The sequence below is a fragment of the Pinus tabuliformis genome, chromosome 4_1 (assembly GCF_031772625.1).
Source record: "Pinus tabuliformis cultivar Carrire ecotype Pingquan chromosome 4_1, CPIR1, whole genome shotgun sequence".
Classification (NCBI taxonomy): domain Eukaryota; kingdom Viridiplantae; phylum Streptophyta; class Pinopsida; order Pinales; family Pinaceae; genus Pinus; species Pinus tabuliformis.
This window is the reverse complement of record NC_142303.1, coordinates 918,510,378-918,529,969: the sequence shown is the minus strand read 5'-3', so window position 1 is coordinate 918,529,969 and position 19,592 is coordinate 918,510,378. Positions and strand designations below refer to the sequence as shown.

The 19,592-nt window shown below is 37.0% G+C and overlaps 1 protein-coding gene across 6 annotated transcripts in view; it reads left to right on the top strand.

Annotated features, from left to right (window-relative positions):
• The first annotated feature begins 612 nt into the window (after positions 1-612).
• Positions 613-19,592, top strand: part of LOC149179151 (AAR2 protein family) — a 477,491-nt gene continuing 458,511 nt past the window's right edge. The window contains exons 1-2 of one of the 6 annotated variants that reach the window (XM_089420537.1): positions 613-919; positions 2,409-2,512. In XM_089420537.1, coding sequence (XP_089276663.1) covers positions 776-919; positions 2,409-2,512 — 248 coding nt within the window. In that variant the 5' untranslated portion in view covers positions 613-775. Of the gene's footprint in view, positions 920-1,156; positions 1,286-2,332; positions 2,513-19,592 lie in introns of those variants that run through there. The other 5 variants (XM_089420538.1, XM_089420539.1, XM_089420540.1 and 2 more) reach the window with 5 other exon arrangements.

Below are 19,592 nucleotides of genomic sequence, written 5' to 3'. Positions count from 1 at the left end.
TCATGCTGCAAAAAAGCTTTGCAAACAAAGGATTGATCATAATTGTTCTATAGTTGGACGGATTTTTAATGTCTCCACTTTTAAAGAGGGGTTTTGCTAGGCTAGTTGTCCAGTTTCTTGGAAATCCTTGCTGAATGATGTTGTTGAATATTTCCATGATGTGTGGTGCAAGAGCGCTCATTCCCCATTTTAGATACTCTGCTTGAAGTTCGACCAAGTCCTTTGCCTTTCCTGTTTTCAGCTTCTTAATTCCATTCTCCACTTCCTGTAACGTGAAGAGCTTTAAATTTGTGTTGATCTTAGGGGGGCTCCGCCTTAGATTCTTTCTCATAAAGTTGCCTTGCATATTCAAACCATTGATTGACTATAATATTATTTTCAATTTGCTTCTTCTTGGATTAGAGTCCCTGCAATAATTTTTTTTGAATTATTCTTACTTAAATATATTAACTCTTCTCTCTTTGTTTACATGAACTCATATCTTTTTTAACATCTACTCATATAACTTTACATCAGGATACTAAACCCACCCCTAGCCATAGCAATAACCGTAGCTCTCAACTTTCATATTGATCTTAGAAATATTTATAATGGTGGAGGGAGCTCTTAAAAAAGCGATTAGTGTTGGCAAATTAAGTAGAAACAGTACCATGACATGCTCTAGAAACTTAGCAATAAGTAGAAATAAAATCTGCAGTTTGAACTCTCAAATTATATGATTTCTGCGGAGGACCGGTGTTTGATTCACATATATATCTGAGTTTGAGTTGTTAATATGGACAACAGCCAAGGCGAGCAGAAGCAGACGCCTTATAAAATAGACATGGACCCTGACAAGGCATTGGAGCTGGTGAAACATGGCGCTTCCTTGCTTCTCCTCGACGTTCCTCCCTCCACCTCTTTCGGCATTGATACCCAGGTGTGCCTTTGGAGTATCGTAATTTGGAGTATCGTAATTTTTTTTTGTTAAGTTATTTTACATGGGTCCAATTACTTGCATCTTGTTATTTAAGCTTGCCTTGCATTTATATATGTTCTATTCCAAATCTATACCTGCAAGTGCAATTGAGTGAAAACCTGTAACTCTGGTAACTTAAGGGGTATGGTCCGAATTTGGATAAATTTTTGAAAAATTGAAGTGGCAAATTAGTAAAATTTCCCCATATTGTCAACCAGGGATTGGTTAAATGGTAAAATGGCATTATTTTATGTTACATTCCCCAGAGACATGTTTCTCCCTCGTGGGCCGTCTCGAGAGTGTCCAGCAGCGGCTTCTTAGCTGCAGGTATCTTTCTAAAATGTTGTAAAGAGGCTGCATTGCATGGTAATTCTAGATTGGGAAACGGACAGTGATAATAGGAAGCATCTTGTTACAAAAAAATAAAATAAAATTTCGCACTATCTTAATCTGCGAAGAGGATATGGCAGCAGTAGTTGTCATTGTAAGGTCCAAGGCAAAATTTTCCCGTTGTAGTTGCTTGGCTTTTAGTTTAGGTCGTGATGTCCAGTCTTGTTTCCTAGACAGTGGAGAGGGAGTAGACTTTAACAAACCCTGCCTGGATTGAGCTCTGTTTACAGGGTTTGGATAATTTTTTCACTGTGATAACGATTAAAACTTCAAGTGAGAAGCCAAAATAAATTGTTTTGAAACATTAGCCAATCTTTCTTCCTTTTATTTTGGGAGATGCTGCTTACTGCCGTCTTTCAGCTAAGCGCCCATGCTATGACGGGCATTCATATGCCGATGACACTGAACTTGCACCTTGCTTCTTCTGCACTCACGCAGGGCGTTTTGAACGTGTACCACAGTGTCAATTTTCAAGTTTGATCACCTTGCAACTTGCCACTGAACCTGTGGGCTATTAGCCAATATTTTACACTATTTTTATTTTATTATAGTTACCAAAATTTGAGTGACTTAATCGTTCACCATGCTTTTTTACCTTGCATTGATATTCTGCAATCCACACATTTTGGTGTTTAAATGCTCGAAAGATCCATCAACTATGCTATACACATTCAAGGCATTCGACCATTCAAATTTTCATGTTTGTCCGCCTGGAGTTACCTCTGGTGTGTGAATACCTCGAGAGTGGAAAATCATGGATTGTATTCAACTTTACATTGATAACAAGCCGAATTTTTTTTATACCAGTCTTGAGATCTGTCATTGTTTGAGAGCTGGCAATTTTCTTGAAATTCCATGTCATATTTTCAATCCGCTAAAATACATTGCAGGAAGGCATTAATTATTGGTTCAGTATTTACTATTAACAATGTCTGGGATTGTACATCTGTTCAATTTAAGTTTTTTTTCTTTTAATATTTGCAGGTGTTTGCAGTGGGTTCAAATTTCAAAGGAGTGAAAATGATTCCTCCGGGGCCTCACTTTGTGTATTACAATGCAGTTAGCAGGTTGGTTCAGAGTCCAGACACTAGCATATTTGATAAAGATGGGTTCAATCCAGTGCTACACTTATTGCAATAATATTGCCATTATCAATCTGATGCGGTGAGATTGCTTCCTGTATATATTGTGATAATTTGAGAAAGTATCATGATAATTTGGAAATTATTGCCCTATCTGCATCAGTATTACCTTATAACCAAATTATTGGTCTTTTAACCTTCATTTTGCAAGAGAGAGTTAAGGGATTGAGCTCTGAGCATGCTGGCACCATTTTCCATCAAGCAAACAAAGGGAAATCCCTTGTTTTCATTGCCATATTTCATCTCATGAGATATGTTTATTTTTGTTTGTATCATCCTGTCAGAACTTATAACTTAGGACCATTGTCATGCTTATTGCAATAATATCACCAGACTCTGTTGTGGTGATATTATTGCTGGTATATATTGCGATAATTTGATGTTTTGAAATCATCACACTAATTTTAGCAATTATTGCAATAATTTGGAAATTGTTGCCTTGTCTGCATAAATATCACCTTTTCACCTTTAAACAAATATTTGGTCTTTTAGCCCTCATTTTGGAAAAGTGAATCAAGGGATTGAGCTCTGAGCATCCTGTGACCATTTTCCAATCAAGCAAACAAGGGTAAATCCCTTAGTAAATCCCTTAGTTTCGTTGCCACGGATACATTTATTTTTGTTTTGATGTGATTTTGTATCATCTTGTTAGAACTTATAACTCAGGACATATATCATATTTCAATATCAATGTCCAATGTACAACTTGACATCTTACACATGTTATATCTCAATTTTATTCTCCTATTTATGTAGAAATGTGTTAGTTTGATGGTTATGTTGCTTTAAAAGTTTAAAAAATGAGAAAAAATAAATATTTTTCTATTTTTTAAAGTTTCTTGATAATTTTTGATAATTTTGATATTTTCCCTAATATTGCCAATAAGTTATCTTACAGACTGTCAGCGATAATTTCCTGAGAATGATAAATGTAACATAGGTGTAAGGGCAGATATCATATTTCAGTAGCAATGTCTAATGGATCAATGGTCCAATTGACATATTACATATTAGTTTTATTCTTATATTCATATAGGAATGTGTTTATTTGATGTTGATGTTGCTTTAAAAGTTTAAAACAATTGAAAAAAATGATTAATTTTGTATTTTTAAGTTTCTTGATAATTTTTGATATTTTTCGTGATATTGTCGAGAAGTTATGTTGTGGACGGCTGGCCATAAATTCCTGATAACGATAAATGTAACATTGGTTCAATCTAGTCTGTAAAGTCTAAAGAGGGCCTGAAGTGTCTTCGTGCGTTGATTTACATTTGTTTCATCTCTTTGGATTTTACTATTGTTCAAATAGTTATTCATCTTTTGATTTGCAATACATATTGAAATATACGGTCTAGAAATAGGCACCCATATTTTTAAAAAGCTGAAAACATGCTACGAAACAGTTTTTTATCATACATGCAAATGATATCAAATGTTTGGCCATCGTTATCTCGATTGCAAATTCTGAGAATATTCCAGTCTGATAAACAGGAGCGAGGTCAAACAATTGACTTCGCTCCTGTCCGTGAGATTCCAGAATATTCCCAAAATCTGCGACCGAGTTAAGTTCAGCTAATGATTTCAAATTTTCATCTCCTTTGTAAATCTATTTCTTATGCATTTCAACGGAATAGATTTTTTGTAGATTTGATTGTAATACATTCTAGTGACCAGTTATTTGGAGATCTGATATTTCTATGTGCATCGATAAATTCTGGCATATGCTTCGTTATCTTAAATATCTGTCTCTGCATATGTTGTAGTTGGGGGTAACAGTCATAACTAACAAGTATGGGAGGTGTTAGATGCCATTGATAAATTTAGCCTAAAGGTTTGCACACAGTAATGAAAGAGTCTTTTCCATGAGTCTTTCCATCTGCTGGCTTCTGAACCCCCAACTTAGTGTGGCACCAGACTTGTTGCAATGCCTTAGGCAAGTCTAGTTGGGCTCCATCACTTCTTTCACAAAGTGATAATGGATTGTGATATGCTTCAATCAAGTGTGATTCTTTGGAATCTTCATGAATCTGATGGCACTATGCTTGCCCTAGTAAATAATGGTCGACTTTTCACTAACAAGACTCAACTCACTAAGCAGCCATCAAAGCTATGATGCTTCCTTGCATGCTATGATGCGACCCAGTGTCCAAGGAAGAAGAGCAAGGGAGAGGCTTCCGAGACCAAGGTTGCGCCAGCAAGGGCGGAAAAGGAAGCGGAGACAGATGATGAATGTGCCATGAGTGCTCACACGCCACTTGAGCGGAAGTGGGGAGACATCGAGCTGTAGTCAGATGGACTACAGGCGATGAGGGGTAGGATCCTCAAGGTACCCAACCTCTTGGATTATACCTTGCTACGGGAGCCCCGAAGAGGAGTAGCAGTACTGGCAAATGTTAGTAGAGACGGATGCAGATGGAGCGTCAAAGGGAGCTATAGTGCAGGATTCCCAGGACAACGTGAGGCAGCAATGTGAGATGCATAGGGTTGTTGCAACAACACAGAGGTCAGAGAGGGAGCACTTGTCAGCGACAGAGGGAGTTTCAGCATCGAGGGTGTCTCTAGCCTGACATAGATGTCAGAGTTGGGAGATTAGTTACTTACTTCTCAGTAATTGAGTTGCAGTGCAACAATTAGCAATGGCAGTGCTATGGGTAGCACGATGCAACATGATGAGAGGGGTTGATGTACAAATGCAATAGTGGCAGTGGCAGGGCCGTGGGTAGCAGTACATGACGCAACAACTTCAAAGGATGTTGGGTAGTAGGCCTAGCATTAACATAAGGACCGATGCCGGATGATCAAGGTGATGCTCAGTTTGGAGTATTACTAGAGCACAGTCCTCGCTAAGAGGGAGTGTTGATTTGGGGTAGCATCGGATGTGCTCTAGCCACGAAAATTGGTGGAGAGGCTAAAGCACATGAGATCTCCAATACCCAGAAATGGTTTGGGCAGATTATAAACAATTTGGGAGATATTAAAATAATTAATATTTTTAATGGAGTCCCTAAGTCTAAACTTAGGGAAAATAAAATATTAATGTGAATTAATATAAAACTGTGTTAGAAGGGTCCAAAAGTCATGGATTAAGCCAGAGTTAATCTCGACCATTGATTTGTCAACGATAAAAGTATAAGAGGAGGCTTGAGGGTCACTTGGAGAACACATGGAGTTGATCAAGATTTCGATTTTCTGGGGCAGGGTTTGCTGAGGAAGTCGAAAGAGTGATCAGAGTTGCAGCTGAGGGAGAGTGAATACAAAAGTAGAGAGGCAAAGATAGTACCAGGAGGATCAGCGCAGAAGCCGGGAGAGAGGGATGCAGAGCCAGCCAGAGGTTCACACAGAGCCAGCCAGGGCTCATGCAGAGGTAGCCAGGAACTGCGCAGTACCTTAGAGAGCCAGCATGGTTGACGCAGAGGCTCTAAGGGCTGAAGCAATGCCTCCATAGGGTGACTCTGGGCGAGCTAGGGTGACGCTAGGCAAACACTGGGCTAGAGAGAGTTGACGTGGTCCCTAGAGGCTGACGCCGGGGTTTTCGTGGGGCAGATTGGAGCTGGGAGCTGTTGCAGTGTTTATCCGGGGTTTCAGCGGGAACATCTGTCTCCGACTGAGAGGTACTACTGCTGAGATTATTTTGTGTTGGGTGAGCCGGTTTTGGCACCCAGATTGTATTCCGAAACTGCTTAATAATTAAAACCCTCAGATAGCTGCACCGGTTTTCTTGCATTGGGTTTTTCCGGGGACATTGGTCCAAAAACAACGGTGTCACTTGTGTGCTTGTTTTGTTTCCTTCAATTGAGCATGTACTTGTATTTATTTTTACTATTTACATGGTAAATAACTTGTCAATTAATCAGAACAAGTAGGGAGAAATAAATCAGAAAGTACATGAAGGGTTTCTAACGGGTTAGACTTAGAAATTCCAACATATTCAATGTCATTTTTTATATTACAATTGATGTTTTCCTCTTATTGCATCAGCTGTTTTCACTACCTTTCAACAATAATGTGTTGTAAAATGCAATGTGGCAGCTATTAATTCCAATTTTCCTTAACCTTAATACTTTCTTGTGAACTTTATTATTCTTCTCGTGTTCTTTTATATTAGATCTTCTTCATCAAACAAATATCAAGAGCAAGACAGTAAAAGGAGTGGACACAGATATTAGGCTCGAAGCCAGGGAAAAACCCCTCCAAGGGGAAAACCCAGAAAACTCTTCTTATCTTATAGAATCTGCTTCAAATGAGACAATCAAGACCCAAACCCTAGGTCACAGCCTCCTCCTAGCACCAAGTCAGCCCTCCAAGATGACCTTCCAATTAGGTCAGAATCAAACCAAAACAATCAGAGACAAAACCTTCCAAAACTACACCAAATTCAGAATTTTTAGCCCTCGGCTATAGAATTTTGGACCTGCAGCTTCATTGCTTCAGAAATCTTACCCCCTGCAACTTCGACCCCTGCAACAGCTCTACAACTTTGCACGTGTGAGAGAAAACTAGGGCAAAACTTTGATTTTCTTCTCTTCCAATTGCTACTTCCTTCTTCCTTGCCTTTCTTGCCCTTCTTCCTTAGCTTCGCACTTGAGATCGAACTTCTTTTTATTGCAGATCGAATTGGTGAGATAATGAGGTCGAACCACTTCTAATTATAGGCTTCTGGGTGGGTCAAATACCCCTCTTTGGGCCGACTTGTCTTCTGCCAGGGCGGACTTGTGCTAGGAGGCTTCTAGGGCTTTCTAGGCTCAAAAGTAAATTCTTTTTTACAATTACTTTTTTGCCCAGAAGGGTCTTATAAAGATGATGTTGACTCTCTTGACTCATGACAATAAATCCTATGACCTAACAAACCCTAGAAGCATGAAGAGCATGCTTTTACCTAGAATACCATCAATAATGAGCATGAAACTTTTGCTTTAAAATAATAACTTTTTCTTTTCTTCTTTTGTTTGTTACATAAGATACATATTAAAATGAGTACAACGACAATTATGAAGACCGAAACTAGTTACATTTTCGACATAATGCATATGCTACAAAGGACTTCTCCAAGGATATCTTAGATCTAGAATAAAAATCCCAAAAGCATGCTAAATTAGTCTTGAAGAAAGTGCTTTGCTTTAGGTGTTCTGATTGTCATCGAAGCCATGAGAAGTTAATGCATTGTTAAATTTCCTTAGGGCTATATCGTTCTTTGCTTTAGATAACTGCATTTCTTCATTTGGATATTAAATTCACCCAAAAACATCATAACGTTATTCAGTTTTACCACATTATTCAACAACATATGCAATTATATAGAAAGAACAACATCATCATTAGTGCAACGGAACATAAAGGAACAATAGAAGAAAAACATTCACACATAGAGACAACAGGATTGGTTGGAGACTAGGGAAAAACCCACTACTGTGAAAACTCTTTCAAATAATTCTTCTTATTAGATTTGTCATTCAATGATTAAGCAAAAGCGAGTACATTGATCTATATCTTCAACCATAATCCTATCTAGCAAAATCAATTAAACAACATCCATGAGATGAACCCAACAATGCTAATAATCAAAACCCTGATTCAGAAGCTTGTGATCAACTGTCACTATTTGCGGTCAACTACCAAACTCTGTGGTCAACTGTGAAAGTCAAACCCTAGCTTCCAACTGCATGCAGAGAGTGATGTGCGTGCGATTGAAACCCTAAAGCCTCAGGCATGAGCCTGCGTGCTTGTGGTTGCGACTGAAATTTCCCTGAAGTATGTCTACCGCTGGAAACCAAAACCCTAAACGCACGTGTGAGCTTCGGACCTTGTAATCTTAGACCTGTACGAACCAATCTCCGCGACCCAGCCCCAAACCTGTGCTAGCCAAACCGAAAGAAAGAAGAATGATAATGATGATGTCCAAATAAGGGTCACTTGACTAGTATTTATAGCCATCCATGAGTGTCCAATTTCTCTTTTGTGTTGACCTGACCTTTTGTGCACATGTGGGCTTTAACAAAAATACACTTTATCTTGTCCAAATTGAGCCCTTCAATAGTCAAAATTGGTTATCTCGAAAAGAGGAATCTAGTCCCATGATTGGAATTTGTCACTGATCCGCCAAATTAACAAGAGGAACACGCAACACATGCATGCAGATTCATCTTGAAAAAACACAAAAAAATTCTCCAAGTGGTGTGCCCTCTTCTTTGCAACAGAACAAATAAAAGGGGAAAAAATCTCCTGCAAAACTACTACTCAAAGATATTGAATAGAAGAACTAATTGCCAAATATATTCTGCCTCATCTCAGGAAGGCTGATAAGATCCAAGTCCCAAAAAAAGAGGAAAAAGAACCTACAACTCCACTCATAACTAGGATGAGGAAATCACAACCCAAGACACTAAATCTTAAAGCAATTGTCAAAAATAGAAATGTAATGCTACTTGTAGATTTCAACAGTAGTCATAATTATCTAGATATCAATGTTACTAAACAACTAAACCTTTTTGTTATTCCACCAAGGACCTCACAGTTATGATCACTGATGGGCAAAGGGTCAATGCAATAGGTAGAAGTCATAAAGTGTCCATTAAAATGCAAGAATTGGAACTACAAATAGGATTCCATTCTCTACCACTTAATGGGATGGTGATGGTGCTAGGTGTCAAATGGTTGATGCAGTTGGGCACTTATACCACGAACCTTGAAGAACAATTTATGGAGTTTAAACTGAAAGGTCAACATTATAATCTATATGGTGTTGAAGGTTCCACTCTCAAGAAGGATGATTTACATCTAATGAAGTGCCAAAAGCATAGATGAACATACGGCAATAGAAGCAAGGAAAATATGTTACCAAGAAGCATCAAAAGGTTTTAGGATATGATGCAAACAATACAAAGAAACTTGACCTACACTCAAAGTAGAATCGAAGTACTTAAAGCAAGAAAAAAGTCAAAACCTAAAACTAGATAAATGCAGAGACGATGCCACCATTCAACATGCTCAGCTAGAGATAATCCTATTTACTATGCTTGAGGACAAAGCATTCCTTAAGGGGGTGGGGATGTAACAAACATAAATAATAATAACATCATTAGATTAATGAAAGGTTGAAAAATACATATCCCTTCACCTTGTGACAACCAATGCATATAAGTATTTTGTCACGAGGCTCGTTGCAATCATCATTCTTATCAATTCTTATTCATAATTTGTCATTCTATATTCTGATATATAGATTTGAAAAAAGCTTCTCGTAACTTAGTGATAAACAATCTTGTTTATCCCAGAACTTGGTTCTTTTGCCAAACATAGATAGCAATCATAAGCTGATACTTAGTTGCAATTTGCTATGCTGATTTGTAATTTTGTCTATCCTTGGTAAGTTCATATGAAAGTATTTCCTTAACTTGTTGATCCAATTCTCAACCTTGTTTTGCTCTACGTTGTTGCTTTTTACCATATCCAATTCAATATTAATTTTGGTTGTTGCATGTTACATGTTTATTGTTTAGCACATTCAAATTTTAGGTAGCGTAGTTTTCTTGTTTCACTAGTGTCTTGCATCAAACTTTTGAGCTTGTTTGAAATTGTTGTGTCATAGTTGAGAGTTGACCAATAAATTTGTCCATTTGGTTTGTTTGCATTTCTATGTTCTCTAATGGTTGAGATATTTCTTTGATTGGGACCATTGTTGATAATCTATCTTATAAACCTTTAATCAAGAGCATTCCATTTTTTACTCATAAAACTTAAAATGTAATGTTGGTTGGGCTGACCCTCTTAGCAACAAGGAGGTGATGCATCATGAACTTCTCCACTCTTTTTGTGTTATTAGTGGTGGAGTTGTTGTATGGTGGCATCTTAATGGCATAATATCTAAGTTACCAAGAAATGGATATGGACACAAATACAGATCTGGTTACGGATATAGTTCCACTAGAGTTTTGAAAAACTAAGATCTGGATACGGTGGGGAAATACCATACAAGAAATACAATAACGTTTTATATATACTATATACTATTTTATCGTTTCAAACCTTTCCTACTAGCATTATCACGTGCTCTACAACTTATAGTTACAGGTAATTAATAATTAACTTATCTAGCTATACAACCTACAGATTAATAATAAGTAATCAAATAGAATATTTTCTTTTTAGGGTTTTAGATAGGTGGCAAATACCCTTAAAAAAACCATAACACTCTAATCTTATTTGCTTGAGATTTGGCTTGTGAGGGCTAGCTAGCATAGGATTCGTTTCAAAAGCATGGAATTTGTTTCTGGGTTTGAAGGATCTGTTTACATGTGGATCCTACACAGATCTAGATGGAGGATCCATATTTGTATCCATATTTGAAACGCAAATCCGTGGATCCAACATTAAGACCCCGTGGATTTGTTAACATAGCACAATACTGACAAATATGATTCATGGCCGCGGATTTGTAGGTGGGTGGCGTCCTTTGCATTTGATTGGGACCATTGTTGACAATCTATCTCATAAACTCTTAATTAAGAACTTTCTTTTTTGATTTATAAAAATTAATATATAAAGTTGGTTGGGGGCCAACCTTCTTACCAACAAGGAGGTAATGCATCGGGAACTTTTCCACTCATTTTGTGTTATTAATGGTGGCATAGTGGTCTCTTTTTTTTTTCTTTCTAGGTTACATGTTTGGGGAAAATCCCTGAGTACTTCCCCCATTTTGAGTATGGTGCCTAGGTTAAATCCTAGAATCCTTAGGGTTGCTAAGGTCCTGACAATTTGCTGGATGGGCACACATAGGGTAGGGATACATTGTCACCTCAGCCCAAGTCTCCACGATTTAGATCCAACAACCTCTTAAATGGTCAAGAGTCCCAAATGTAACCCCAAAAAATCCCAAATAAGATAAGTGCCTTAGATGGAGTCACTTGGAGTGGAGGTGCTAATCTTTGGGAATTGTTTAGCTAGTTTTTAATGACATTGTTCAACAAAACTAAACAGGGGATTTGAAAGTGTTGATTTTTCGTAGGTCTTCTATTTGATAATTACTTCTAATGATATTCATCTTGGATTCTTTCATATTTACATTAATCATTAAGTAATTACACAAAATATATTTTAGCAATAAACATTAGGATCATACAGAGACAGTTAAATCAAGAACACAAGCATTTACCCTGCGAAAACCCACATGGGGGAAAAACCCAACAATCTTTTCCTCGAAGAAATTCTTTAGTTCAACAGAGATACATCTAATCATATACAAGGTTAAACCGACCAACAATAGAATTATGTCAAACCTGGTCAAGCTTCCCTCTAGTCAAGTCAATAATCTTCTCCACAAACTCGTGATTTGCTTAAATCAGAATTTCGTCTTGCCCAGAAATTTGACATTCTGTCCAGAATATGCCCACAAGTGCAAACTTGTAATGTCCCCAATTTTTGGATTGCCTTGTGGTGAGATTAGGAGGGATTTCCAAAGCTTATGTTAGCCACGTCATAGGAGAAGGATTACATTATTGGTGGGCCCAGAGGGTTTTGAGGAGTTTTATTGGGGCCAACACCGCTTGCCATTTTTCAACATCAACACAATTACGCACAATTGGATCTTGTTTCTGTTGCATTTTGATGATTTTCGTAAAATAGAGTTATTAATGGGCACATTTTAATTAATTATGCTTAAGGTATTGTTTTGGGCTGATTACTTGGAGAAAAACTGTAGTGTAATAGCTCAGGGATCGGGATGAAAATATCAACATGATAGAAGGATGAAAAAGGGGCTTTGGGAGGCCAGTGTGATAATGGTGGCAGTTTAAGCATTTTCTAGAGATAAAAGTGACTTTAGTTAGTAATAAAAAGCCACATTGGAAAAGCATGGCAGGACCCGCTCCTCTGCTTTGGTAGAGCATGTAGATAAATCTAAGCATCACATCTGCATTAAGGAGGCCCAAGTTGTTGCTAGGGTTAGTCATTTCCATCATCGTAAATTGAGGGAGGCCCTAGAAATCGAAAAAAAGACCCAATAATTTGAATAGAGACGATGGTTGGATTATTAGTAGAAGTTGGGTCCCTGTCTTGTCCTCCTAGTTTTTTAGGTTTCTTTTTGGGATTTATTTTGTTTGTTTATTTATCTATGTAGGTATTGGTGTCCTTTTTATAGTATTTGTTGTTGGTTTATTCTTCATTAGAGTTTATATTCTTGATCCTTCGTGTTTTCTTAAGTATTTTATCATCCTATTCGTTCTTAACTCCTTTTAGTATTTTTGTTATTTGTTTAATGGGCCTCAACCTCGTATTTTATTGTTGACCCTATTTTATTTATTGATTACTTTTCTTTGAATATATATATATATATATCTTTTGACTTGTGTATATTTTTGTTTTATTTTATTTATTTTCCATTAATTTTTTTGTTTGTTTGTTTGTTTATATGATCTTGTCTCGATTAGGGTCTTGACCCTTTTTTATAATTTTTGACTTCCCTCCTTGTTTGGAGTTTGACTTTGATTTTTTGATTTTGGTTAGTTATTTTTTTCGATTATTTCCCATTAATAGAGTTTTTTAATAATATTTGGTTATAATAAATTAATTTAAATATTATTTTTCAAAAACTAGCCGTTTAATATAGCCATTACTTAATAATATTTGTTTTTAATAAATTAATATCATAATTTAAATATTATTTTTCAAAAACTAGCCATTACTTAATAACATTTGTTTAAAAAATAAAATTAATAAAATTAATATCATAATTTAAATATTGTTGTTCAAAAATAGCCATTACTTGAAATTATGGTCTCTACATCAATGTTTTAAAACTCCGACTCCGGTTCGAAAACGACTGAGGGTCAGCTCCGACTCTGACTTCGACTTGGTATCGACTCAGCCAGTTTGATTTCAATGACTTGGTCGTTGTAAAAAATACATTATATATATATATATATATATATATATATATATATATCTATTTTATAAAAAAACATAATTTTAATGATTTTCATTCATGTTTCCAAACACAAAGCTTTAGAATATAGGGAGAAGACAACATATGATCAAAGTAGGCTCATGAATATAAATATTTATATCAAAATGGCACACAGTGCACTGTCCAATACATACATGAATGATGATATAAAGATCAAAACAAAAACACATAACCGAGGAGGCTAGAAATGGCCTCTACAACAAAAGTAAACTGTGAAACATCACTAGTCACCAGTACTACTGGCTACTACTAGATGACTTGGGGTACAAGTGGATCTGCATTCAACTGAACATTTTGTTCAAGTAATGCCTCTGTTTTTAAATCCAAATCAAGATCCTCATCAAAATCAAACTCTGCTAGATGACTCGCCACTACCCAATTTGATGTTGGATCAATATCTTCCAACACAATGTGATCTGAATCAGGTCTTTTGTTCAACAATTGGTTGCGTCTGAGCCGGAGGTTGTATTGGACATAGACTAGATCATTTAACCTTTTTTGATCCAAAGGTTTCTCTTCTTTGTGTGAATCCTCTCAAAGACAGACCAATTGCGCTCACACCCAGTAGCAATGCAAGTTTGACTCAAAATACAAATTGCAAACTTCTGCAATTGAGGACAATGGCTACCAAAAGCCTCCCACCATTGTGCTACAAAAAGCATAGTAGTGTAAAGAGTTAGCTCAACAAATTATATCCAACTTTCAAATTATAAACAATTTAACAAAATAAGAATTTGAAAATTAAAATATTTGTTTACCTGGCTCATCTGCTTCCCTTGCAATCTTTGCTAGGTTCTTCCCAAAGGTACCTGTGGCTTTGCTGAAACAAGTGACCTATCGGTGTATCTCCAGCTGATGACTCTCCATAGGGATCATGCGATCAATGCAGTCAATCAATCCATCTCTAACCTCCCCACCCAAAGCTTCTACCTCCAGAGCTTTATAATGATACCTTGGGTTCGAAAAATACCCAGCGGCATGTATAGGGCGATGGAGTTGATTGTTCCATCTTTCATCAATGAGTACCCAAATGGGCCCATACTTAGCCACTCTATCCTTGTACCTTTATTTGCTCCTTTGCTTGATCCATAGCCTCATAAATGAAGCCCATAGCCAATCTTCCCCCATCCACCAACCGCAACACTTTAACCAGTGGCTTAGCGACCTTCACAATCTCTGCTGCCTTTTTCCAAAATATTTCTTCATTAACTTTCTTTCTCAAATCTTTGCCATCTTATTTGTGAGACCACTGACTTTCATTCCATTCATCACTAGAAAACATTTTTTGCAAGTTTCTATGTTGGGAAAGCATAGACTGCAATGTCAAAAAATGAGTAGCAAATCTAGTGATGACAGGCCTAATAATATCCCTGCCCCCTGTGTGTCTCCTCATCAGGCTCAAAATCCATGAATGATTGTAGATACATTTTGTTATGCTTTTGGCATGCTCTACAGTGTTCTTGACCCAATCTAATTTGCCAATATCCTCAAGCATGAGGTCTATGCAATGTGCAGCACATGGGGTCCAAAAGATGGTTTTGTGTTTTTCCTCTAACAATTTACCAACAAGAACATAGTTAGAGGCATTATTTGTGATGATTTGAACAACATTAGCCACCCCCACCTCCTCAACAACCTCATCCAATAGCTGAAACAACAATTGTCCATCTTTCACCCTATCAGATGCATCAACTGATTTTAGAAACATGGTTCCCTGTGGGAAAAAGATAAGAAAGTTTATGATGGTACGGTTCCTTTGATCAGTGCATCCATCTGACATGATGGTACATCTTGTTTTTGCCCATGAGTTTTTGAAATCTTTCAAATACTCATCAATGGAGGAAATTTCTTTTTGCAAACAAGACCCCCTTAACTCATGCATAGTAGGGCCTTTGAAGCCCTTTCCAACAGCAAATATGGCATCAAACATAGGCTCATAATATGGTGAATGGGAAGCATTGAAGGGGATATCAACATCATACCACCATCTAGCTATGTAATCACAAGCAGTCTCCCTCAATTCTTTCTTCAATGGTCATCTAAAGTGGGCTTCATATGACTTCTACTAGCTTGAGGACCATGTGCATCTTGATGGGGAGGAGGGTGTGACAGTGAAATAACTTTTGATATTCATATCACCCTTTTTTTAATTTTACCCTTGACCTTTTCTTTTTGCATGGACTCCAAAGAGGGAGGAACATAGCAGAAGGGGTTGGATGCATTAGTACAAATGATAGATGAAAAGCCCTCAAAATCAAAATGGGGGTTGGTAGCCATCATTTGTTGTATACTCCTCTTCCTCCCAATTTCAGCCTCTATTTCTTCATGAAACTTCTCAAAGCTATTTAAGAACTCCTCCCTAATCTCCCCAATTTGTGGTGATTCACATGGAGTAATTTGGCCTCTAATACCATCCAAGTGTTGTTTCAGCCTATGAATGCCCCCAAGACCCTCCTTAATTTTTTTATGGCAAAATTTGCAATGCATTTGATTATGAACCATTTTAGCATATGCCCAAACAACATCTTTCAATCTAGGAGCCATTTTTTGACTTGGAAATGAAAAGAAAAAAAATCTGAAAATGAAAACGAAAAAAACAACATTGCTTCAATGTTCATTTCTTTTACAAAAAAGACTCTTTTCAATTTCCAGATTTTCACAAAAAAATAAATAAGCAAAAATAGATTTTAGAAGTGAAAAAAAATACCTCTAGGCACAAACCACCTCCTCAATGCTGCTCCAACAAACCAACTCCTCAATGCTGCTCCAAAAACAAACTCCACAACTCTTCACAAACTCCTCACAAATTCTCACACAAATGCAATGAGATAGCTGTGAGGAAATGAGAGGGGTTGGGTAGCTTTTATAGGGTTGGGAGAGGTAAATGGACCTCAAAATAACCCTAAGGTAAATTAGAATTGGTTGTGGGGTCCAATTTCCCCCCAAAAAAATTCGCTGGCCGTGCTTTTGTGTCGGTGACCAAGTCGCCGGGTTGTTACTGAGCCGACCCGGCTAGGCTTTGGCTTGGTCTGGCTTGACCGAGTTAGAGTCTGCTCGGCTGTTTTTTAAAACACTGCTCTACATTGCTCTTTATTTAAGCCTTTGCCATGGTCTGCCTCTTCATATGGTCTTGATGATGAACCACACTTGTTGGTTTGAGACCTGTCGGCCAAAAATTTCTCTTATGTGATTTCTATCGAAAGACTTTGTTTAAAAAGCCACTTATTAAATGAAAGGAGAAAAAGTGTTTTTATCTAAGGGGTAAATAAGAGGGGGCAAAAGTTGCTTGGAAAATATGAGGAAAATGCACTAAGTGGTTATTAATAAAATAATAAAAGGATATTCTAGAAGATTGGAGAAGATCCGACAAAATCTTATAAAAGGGGAGAGAAGGCCATTTCTCATTCATTATGGTTTATGATTATTTCTTGTTGATTGATCGAGAGCTCAAGTGAGTTTCTCTCGAGGGTTTCAGGCGAGACTCTCACACTAGTTTCGATGGACATCATTGCCCCCCTAGTTGGCACTCACCAATTTCAGTGGACATCATTGCCACCCTAGTTGGCATTGCGGGAAAATCACACAGGTTTTCCATTTGTGCTTCAATTGTGGGTTATTTGGGAGACATTTCTTCAGTGGGACGCATTGGTTATTATTGCCGGAGTTGGAGATTGGATCATTGTTGAAGATAATTGCTAGAGCTAAAAGTTATTGGTTGAGGTCGAGTTGATTGAGGGTTGAATTCATGTTCTATAGAGGTCGAGTTTATCTGTTGTAGTTGAGTTTATTAGTCGGAGCTCAGTTTATTTTCTAGGGCCAAATTTATTTGCTAGGGACTAGTTTATTTGTTGGGTCGAGTTTATTTGCCGAAGCCGAGTTTATTTGTTGGGCTAAGTTTATTTGCTAGAGCCTAGTTTATTTTCGGAGGTCAAGATTATTTGCCAGAGATCTTTATTTGCTGGGGCTGAGATTATTTGTTGGGGCCGAGATTATTTGTTGGAGATCTTTGTGTTGAGAAATCACTAGGGCAGAAATTAGGGCTGATTTCTCTTTTACTTGATAATTGCTTGTGATTATGTGTTGGCTTATTATTACTTTTATTCTGTTCTGATCATTAAACAATTACCAAAATCATAAACTATGAAGATCACAAAAAGATAATGAACACAATATGTAGGCTCCAAGCTAGGGCAAAACCTCTTTAAGGGGAAAACCCAGTAAATTCTTCTCTTTTTATAGAATTAGATCAAAGTGAGATTTCCAAGACCCAAACACCAAGACCAAGACCTTCCACAAGACCCAAGTTAGCCCTCCTTTCAAGCTTCTTCAACAAGTTAAAGTCAACTCTAGTCAATGATAGTCAATCCCTTCAAAACTTGGTCAAATTGCGGATTTTTGGCCCCTATAACAAAATTTCGGCCCTTGCAACTAGGTTTGCAATTTCGGCCTCTACAACAGCTTGAAAAATTCACATGTTTGAGAGAATTAGGGCAGATTTCTTCCTTCTTTGACCTTCGCTCTCTCTCCTTTGACTTTTTGCTCTTCTTGATTTTTTTTCATTGGTTTTCTTTCTCTCTTGGCACAAAAATCAAACTTGCTTGATATGCTTCAAATGAGGATGAGTTGCATTGTATTTATACACATCCAAGAGGTTGAATGGGTCACTTTCATGGCTGACTTGTCCAGGCAGGGCCGACTTGGTCTTGTGGGGACAAAATTGACATTTTTGACTCAAATAAAAATCTTTTTCCACTTTCTTTTCAAAGTCCAAATGAGACTTGACTCTAGTACAATAATTTGACTTATGACAAATATTCTTTTGACTCAATAAACTGTAGAAGCATGAAGAACATGTTTGACCTAATTAACAAATTGACTTGAGCATGAACCCATGATTGAAAAATAAATTTCTTTTTCTTTCTTTTTGCTTTTACATAAAATATATAGTTACACAAGTACAATGACAATTATGAAGACCAAAACTATTTACAATTTTCAACCCTCTAGGACTGAGATTATATGTTGGAGATATTTATTACTGGGGCCAAGATTATTCGCTGGAGATCTTATTTGTTGGGGCCGAGATTATTTGCTGGAGCTGAGCTTATTTGTTGAGGTCAAATTCAGCATTATAGGAGGGCCAAGTTGCTGACTACAGGAGTGCCACATTAATTGAGTTATTTGCTGGAGTTGTATTACAGGTTCTCATATTAATATTCTCAATGTAAATCTCTTGATCAAATTAATAGAAGTATGGTTGTGGCTTAAAATATTTATGTTATAAGTGTTTATTGTTTTGCATACAAAGTGTTTATCAAAACTCCTAAAAGAGAAAATTTAATATTTTTGCAAAAGTATGCTAGCATATTTCAGATAAGGGATATTACAAAATTGTAGAGAGAGAGAGATTTCACACATGTGAAGTCAAATTAAGAGAGAGAGAGAGAGATGAATTCATCTTTCTTGTCTTTCGCTTGCATGCCTAGAATATATCTTCTTGTGAGAGGTCGAATGATACTTGGAAGAGGAGATCGAGTGCCTTACTTATAGTCTTACTAGCTGGCCAAATGGGCGCCTTTTTGGCTAGGCCGACTTGACTAGAGGGGAGTTGACTTGACTTCTTTTGGAGCCAAAAATTCAATTTCAAAAATTCAAATTTTCTCTTTTCAAAAGGACATGAAGAACATGCCTTAATATTTTCTTTTTGACATTAGCATGAAGAACATGCTTTACATTTAACATTATAAATACATCAATGGTTAAAATATTAATTATGAAGACCGACCATAGCTACAAAATTCAACACTCCCTCTTAGCTAGGGAGTTATTCATAATGACTATCTAGATGCTCTCATGTTGACGAGGTTCTCTAAGAAAAAGGTTATAACAAATTCAATTACCATAATTAGGTCAACAATTGTGACACATGGTAAAACAGGTTACCATAATCTAGTCAACAATTGTAACACATGGTCAGTGAACACGATCAATCGGTTACCATAATCGGGTCAACCACTGTGACACATGGCAAACCAACAACATCAACAAGTTATCATAATTCGGGTTAGTACCTCAGACTTATGGTATTTCCTCACCATAATCCTGGTTGGTACTTTAGACACATGGTACATCATTTAATATCAAC